The sequence below is a fragment of the Anolis sagrei genome, chromosome 8 (assembly GCF_037176765.1).
Source record: "Anolis sagrei isolate rAnoSag1 chromosome 8, rAnoSag1.mat, whole genome shotgun sequence".
Lineage (NCBI taxonomy): Eukaryota > Metazoa > Chordata > Lepidosauria > Squamata > Dactyloidae > Anolis > Anolis sagrei.
The window spans coordinates 21,148,981-21,156,228 of NC_090028.1; the positions used below are offsets into that span (position 1 = coordinate 21,148,981).

Here is a 7,248-nt window from a genome sequence, read left to right on the forward strand (position 1 = left end):
CACAGTGTATTGTCGAAGGCTTTCATGGCCATTGAAATCCACAAGCATGTGGACAATTTCAACAGAAAGGAGGAAACCATGAAAATGAAGAAAATCTGGCTACTCTAAAATTACAACAGCAAAACAACAGAGGAAAAACAATCAGGCACATCTAATCACCTCTCAACAAAAGATTGCCCCAGGCACTGCCAGGCCATTAAATGCTAATAAAAGTGGTCTGATTGTTTTTCCTCTGTTGTTTTGCTGTTGTAATTTTAGAGCTTTTTGGATCATTACAGATAGGCCTGGTTGCTTTCCTGCAGATTTTAGGGATGTCTGTCGCACAAATGTAATGGGGAGCTTCTGGATTAATGCAAAATAAGCAATAAATCACACCTTATGTTTGTATGTATGTGTGTATATATATGCGCACGCATGCACCCTCATACATTTTGTGATTACAACTGATGCATATTTCCATAGTAGTAACTATGGAAAAACAATAAAAATACTTTTAAAAAAACAACAACTGATGCATATGAGGGTATCACAGGGGGTTAGCTTAACGTCTGGTTCGTTAGTAAAACTAAATTGCTGTATCACATCATGATACACGTCGAAGCAAGGTGAAATGTTTGGAAAGGTCTGACCTAGAGATCCCTATAGATCTCTAGATCCTCCACCATGACATTATGGACAATGCGCAGTGGAAATTGAACACAGAGTTGCCTTGGAAGGAGGACCAAGCAATTTTTGGGGAAAATATTTTGATGAATTAATCCAATCCACCACCAACCTGTAAACGTGGAGGCTCAACCGTATTTCTGATTTTGGAATTCTGGGTGATAATAATAACAGTAACAAGAACAATATATATATTTTTATTTATATCCCATCATATTTCCCTGAGGGAACTCAGGGTAGTTTACAACAGATATCGGCAAACATTCAATGTCATAATAGGATGAGCGCCGCTCAGCCTGTATTTGTATTTTGGCACCATTGCAAAGACCCAACAGGATTGGGCAATGCTGTTATTATTATTATTATTATTATTATTATTATTATTATTATTATTATTATTATTATATTTATTTACACCCTGCTTTCTCTCCCCTGAAGGGGACTCAAAGTAGCTTGACATCAAAGAATCAGCATCAATGCTAGTATCTCCTCGTTCTGTTGGAGGCTTTAAGCCCTTGGGAGCCACGAAAGGACGACCGCCACAGCCAAGGCGAGCAGCACCGCCGTGCACCAGAGCCAGTGCTTTGATGCTGCATTACTGCCCACCCTCCGCCCGTGGCCATGGGACCGGAACCACTGAACTGCATCCTCAAGGCTGTACTGCCGAGGCTCATAGCCCAGCTCCCTCTTGGCCTTCTCTGGGCTGAAGTAGTGGGTCACACCGGTCTTGTAGACCTCAGTGCGCGTGAGCAGCGGCTGGAAGTTGTATAGGTGCCGCACTGCCAAGTGAAGCATTTCTGTCAGGAATGCAAAGAAGTAGATCAGCGAGAGGGGGAGGCGGAGCGTGGGGAACGGGTAGCCCAGGCCTTCCACTAGTGGCTGGAAAAACTCAAAGTTGTTGACCGGCCGGCCATCGGAAATGAAGTAAGCCTGTCCAGCTGCCCGGTGCGCCTTGCTGGGCCCCAGAGCCTCTGCTGCCAAAATGTGTGCCTGCACCAGGTTGTCCACGTGCACAAAGTCCACCTGGCTCTTGGGGTCTCCATACACAAACCGGAACCATCCCCGCTCCACATAACGGACAATTCTGGGCAGGTGCCTCTGCTCTCCGGGGCCATAGATGCCAGCTGGCCGCAAGGCGCATGTATGCAGGACCCCCCGGCCAGCCCCCCGCAGAGGTGTCCCGTTGGCACCCAGCACCTCCATCTCGGCCTGAGCTTTGGTCCTGGAGTAGTGGTCGGGGTGCAGATGCAAGGGGAGGTAGGGCAAGGACTCGTCCCCACTGTGCACCACCTGACCCCCAAAGACCACGTTGTAGGTGCTGGTATACACCAGCCGCGGGACCCCTGCCTCTCGGGCTGCACGGAGGACGTTGCGTGTCCCACCCACGTTTACGGCTTCAATGCGCTTCCGGCTGAGCTGTTCCCGCCCGGACATCCCGAAGGACGCAACATGGAAGATGCAGGTGACCCCTCGGAGTGCTTGCTCCACCTCGCAGGGGAAGCGTACATCGCCGCGCACGAAACGCACACCTTCAGGCAGCTCTGGGGGGGACTCCGATGCGTCGAACAGGACCACGTCCACGCCCTTCAAGGAGAGGGAGCAGCCCAGCCTGCAACACAAAGAGGGAGGGAAACCACCTTCAGGACCAAGGCTCTCCCTTCATCAAAGCAGGGAGATTCTCCTGCAAATGCAGAACCCATTTTATTTATTTATATCCTGCTTTTCTCCCCCATTGGAGAGTCAAAGTGGCTGACAGCAAGGTATAAAACGTAACAGGTGTGTCTATTTCCATTTATTCCACACTGCACACCTCATGGGCCATCCAGTCCAACCCCATTCTGCCAAGAAGCAGGAATATTGCATTCAAATCACCCGACAGATGGCCATCCAGCCTCTGTTTAAAAGTTTCCAAAGAAGGAGCCTCCACCACACTCCGGGGCAGAGAGTTCCACTGCTGAACGGCTCTCACAGTCAGGAAGTTCTTCCTCATGTTCAGATGGAATCTCCTTTCTTGTAGTTTGAAGCCTTTGTTTCACGTCCTAGTCTCCAGGGCAGCAGAAAACAAGCTTGCTCCCTCCTCCCTGTGGCTTCCTCTCACATATTTATACATGGCTATCATATCTCCTCTCATCCTTCTCTTCTTCAGGCTAAACATGCCCAGCTCCTTAAGCCGCTCCTCATAGGGCTTGTTCTCCAGACCCTTGATCATTTTAGTCACCCTTCTCTGGACACATTACAGCTTGTGTCCAGCCTACAGGGACCTAAGTCCAAAAGACTTGAAGGGAGGGCCCAAGTTGGCCCATGCCTAGTCTCAACTGAGCACATGACGCTGTTTCAGAATGTGAGGATGGGGCCCAGGAAAGTCGCCCGAGCTCCCTCAGGAAGAGACTGCCTGGCGCTAGGCACACTGACCGGAAGCCAAAGTACCCGGCTCCACCGGTGATGAGGACCGTCTCCCGGGCGGGGGCGCGGGCCTCTTTCTCCTCCTTGTCCTCCTCCTCCGCCATGTCCAGCCTTTTGGCCCCGTCTGGGGACTTGTTGGCTCCTCCCATCAGCCCCTGCAAAGGGAGGTGAAAAGGGAAAGAGGAAATGACACGGAATTGAAAATGGAAGAGAATACAATCTATATAAATAAAAATGTAATGTTCGTTTGTGGGATTCACAGAACCTCAAAACCACTGGACGAATTGACACCAAATTTGGACACAAGACACCTAACAACCCAATGCATGTCCTTCACTCAAAAACATTGATTTTGTCATTTGGGAATTGTTGTTGCTGGGATTTATAGTTTACCTACAATCAAAGAGCATTCTGAACTCCACCAATGATGGAATTCAACCAAACTTAGCACACAGGGCTCCCATGACCAACAGAACACACTGGAAGGGTTTGGTGGGCATTGACCTTGAGTTTGGGAGTTGTAGTTCATCTACATCCAGAGACCACTGTGGACTCAAACAATGATGGATCTGGACCAAACTCTACACAGATACTCAATATGCAAACAATGATGGATCTGGACCAAACTTGGCACGAATATTCCATATGCCCAAATATGAACACAGATGGAGTTTAAGGGAAATAGACCTTGACATTTGGGAGTTGTAGTTGTTGGGATTTATAGTTCACCTACAATCAAAGAGCATTCTGAACTCCACCAATGATGGAATTGAACCAAACTTGGCACACAGAACTCCCCATGACCAACAGAACACACTGGAGGGGTTTGGTGGGCATTGGCCTTGAGTTTTGGAGTTGTAGTTCACCTACATCCAGAGATCACTTTGGACTCAAACAATGATAGATGTGGACCCTACTCTACACAAATACTCCATATGCCCAAATGTGAACACTGGTGGAGTTTGGGGAAAATAGAATCTTGACATTTGGGAGTTGTAGTTGCTGGGATTTATAGTTCACCTACAATCAAAGAGCATTCAGAACCCCACCAACGATGCAATTGAGCCAAACTTGGCACACAGTTCTCCCATGACCAACAAGAAATACTGGAAGGGTTTGGTGGGCATTGATCTTGAGTTTTGGAGTTGTAGTTCACCTACATCCAGAGAGCACTGTGGACTCAAACAATGATGGATCTGGACAAAACTCTACACGAATACTCAGTATGCCCAAATGTGAACTCTGGTGGAGTTTGAGGAAAATAGAATCTTGACATTTGGGAGTTGTAGTTGCTGGGATTTATAGTTCACCTACAATCAAAGAGCATTCAGAACCCCATTAACGATGCAATTGAGCCAAATTTGGCACACAGTTCTCCCATGACCAACAGGAAATACTGGAAGGGTTTGGTGGGCAGTGTCCTTTGGTTTTGGAGTTGTAGTTCACCTACATCCAGAGATCACTGCGGACACAAACAATGATGGATCTGGACCAAACTTGACACAAAAAATCCATATGCCTAAATATGAACACAGATGGTGTTTGGAGGAAATAGATCTTCACATTTGGGAGTTGTAGTTGTTGGGATTTATAGTTCACCTACAATCAAAGAGCATTCTGAACTCCACCCATGATGGAATTGAACCAAACATGGCATACAGGACTTCCATGACCAACAGAACACACTGGAAGGGTTTGGTGGGCATTGACCTTGAGTTTGGGAGTTGTAGCTCACCTACATCCAGAGAACACTGTGGACTCAAACAATGATGGATCTGGACCAAACTCTACATGAATACTCAATATACCCAAATGTGAAAACTGGTGGAGTTTGGGGGAAATAGAATCTTGACATTTGGGAGTTGTAGTTGCTGGGATTTATAGTTCACCTACAATCAAAGAGTATTCTGAACCCCACCAACGATGCATTTGAGCCAAACTTGGCACACAGTTCTCCCATGACCAACAGGAAATACTGGATGAGTTTGGTGGGCAGTGTCCTTTGCTTTTGGAGTTGTAGTTCACCTACATCTAGATATCACTGTGGGCTCAAACAATGATAGATCTGGACCAAACTTGGCATGAATACTCAATATGCCCAAATGTGAACACTGGTGGAGTTTGGGGAAAATAGAATCTTGACATTTGGGAGTTGTAGTTGCTGGGATTTATAGTTCACCTACAATCAAAGAGCATTCTGAACCCCACCAATTGGCCAAACCTCCCATGTGGGCCACAGCAACGTGTGGCAGGGGACGGCTAGTGGAAAATTAGAAAAAGGAAAACTAAAAGTAGAAAATAACATAAGAAGAGAAGATAAAATTGAATTAAAAATAGAAGACCGGGCTGAGTAGAGCGAGAGATCCACCAGAGTCCACGCGCGTGTCTACACGGCAGAATTAACGCAGTTTGGAGCCGCCACTGGACCCAGGGAGTTGTAGTTCCACAAGGAAGGTCTTCCGCCTTTCCTGCTACAGAGGGCAGCCAGGCTTGCAGATGCCCCGCCCCATCAGCCCATTGCGGCTCCTCCCATTCGGGCATGGCGTTTCCTTGCCGGCTCCGCTTTGGAGACCATTCAGATCCTCATAGGTTCCCGTAGCAGGTGCGCATGCATAGACATACAATAAGATGGCGCACTCCAGAGGCGTGGCTACCGTACAACACAATGGCGGGCCCACCCTTTCCATTGCCTCCGAGCCGCGCCTGCTTCCCCTTACGGACTCCATCTCCCAGAATGCCCGGCTATTGGCCCGCCCGGCCGGGGCTTCTGGGAGTCGGAGTTCAAAGGGCTGGGAATCGCCTATCGAAATGAAGCCTGTTCTGTTCTACCTGTTCTGCTGCTGTAATACTATGGGACCCTGGGAGCTGTAGTTTCCCAAGGTCCTGAGGTCTGATTTATTCCTATTTTTCTATCTTTTTTCCTTTCATTTTAATTTTTACAATTTTAGTTTTAATTTAGTTTTCTGATTTTTAAAATAATAATAATAATAATAATAATAATAATTTATTTTATTTTAATTCAACGAGTTTTTGTTTTGCTTTCTGTTTTATTTTCTACTAGCTGGCCCCTGCCACGCGTTGCTGTGGCCCAGTCTGGTGATCTGGGAAATAAAGTCTGGAGAACAAGCCCTATGAGGAGCGGTTTAAGGAGCTGGGCATGTTTAGCCTGAAGAAGAGAAGGCTGAGAGGAGACATGATAGCCATGTATAAATATGTGAGGGGAAGCCACAGGGAGGAGGGAGCAAGCTTGTTTTCTGCTTCCCTGGAGACTAGGACGCAATGGAACAATGGCTTCAAACTACAAGAAAGGAGATTCCATCTGAACATTAGGAAGAATTTCCTGACTGTGAGAGCCATTCAGCAGTGGAACTCTCTGCCATGGAGTGTAGTGGAGGCTCCTTCTTTGGAGGCTTTTAAACAGAGGCTGGATGGCCATCTGTCAGGGGTGATTTGAATGCAATATTCCTGCTTCTTGGCAGGGGGTTGGACTGGATGGCCCATGAGGTCTCTTCCAACTCTTTGATTCTATGATTCTATGAAAGTAGAAACCAACTTGGTTGGTTTCTAATATATGTAATTCCTTTCTGCTTGTGAGTAAACAGTATTTCTTGTTGTTTCTTTGTCAGTGTTGATGTGGAGAGTGTCTGGCTTGCCTACTTTGTAACATGCAACATATCATTGTCCTTCTTTAAGGGTCTCTTTCAAATCCATGATACTATATCTGTGTGTGTGTGTGAGAATCATATCTATCTATCTATATCTATGGCTGGATGGCTCTTTGTCAGGAGGGCTCGGATTCCGTTATCTTGCCCTGGTGAAGAGAGTTGGACTGGATGGCCTTATGTATTTTCTGTTGGTCATGGGGGTTCTGTGTGGGAAGTTTGCCCCATTTCTGTCGTTTGTGGGTTCCAGAATGCTCTTTAATTGTTTTGTTGTTGTTCATTCGTTCAGTCGTCTCCGACTCTTCGTGACCTCATGGACCAGTCCACGCCAGAGCTTCCTGTCGGCCGTCACCACCCCTAGCTCCTTCAAGGTCAGTCCAGTCACTTCAAGGATACCATCCATCCATCTTGTCCTTGGTCGGTCCCTCATCCTTTTGCCTTCCACTTTCCCCAGCATAATTGTCTTCTCTAGGCTTTGCTGTCTCCTCATGATGTGGCCAAAGTACTTCAACTTTGTTTC

General features: G+C 47.0%; 1 protein-coding gene across 2 annotated transcripts; it reads right to left on the bottom strand.

Moving 5' to 3' along the window:
* Nucleotides 1-857: 857 nt before the first annotated feature.
* Nucleotides 858-5,565, bottom strand: SDR42E1 (short chain dehydrogenase/reductase family 42E, member 1). 2 transcript variants are annotated; one of them, XM_060788424.2, is made up of 3 exons: nucleotides 5,409-5,565; nucleotides 3,076-3,221; nucleotides 858-2,272 (listed from the first exon to the last, which is right to left on the bottom strand). In XM_060788424.2, the coding sequence occupies exons 2-3, from the start codon at nucleotides 3,213-3,215 to the stop codon at nucleotides 1,171-1,173; spliced, it is 1,242 nt and encodes a 413-aa protein (XP_060644407.2). In that variant the 5' UTR covers nucleotides 3,216-3,221; nucleotides 5,409-5,565; the 3' UTR covers nucleotides 858-1,170. The 2 variants fall into 2 exon arrangements, with proteins under 2 accessions (XP_060644407.2, XP_067327146.1); XM_067471045.1 differs by lacking the exon at nucleotides 5,409-5,565 and having other exon boundaries at nucleotides 3,076-3,628.
* Between the last annotated feature and the right edge of the window lie 1,683 nt (nucleotides 5,566-7,248).

Coding starts and splice junctions, on each gene's coding strand:
- SDR42E1 (XM_060788424.2), bottom strand. CDS start 3,215: ATGGGAGGAGCCAACAAGTCCCCAGACGGGGCCAAAAGGCTGGACATG. Junction 2,273..3,075: donor GCCGGGTACTTTGGCTTCCG/GTCAGTGTGCCT, acceptor TTTGTGTTGCAG/GCTGGGCTGCTCCCTCTCCT.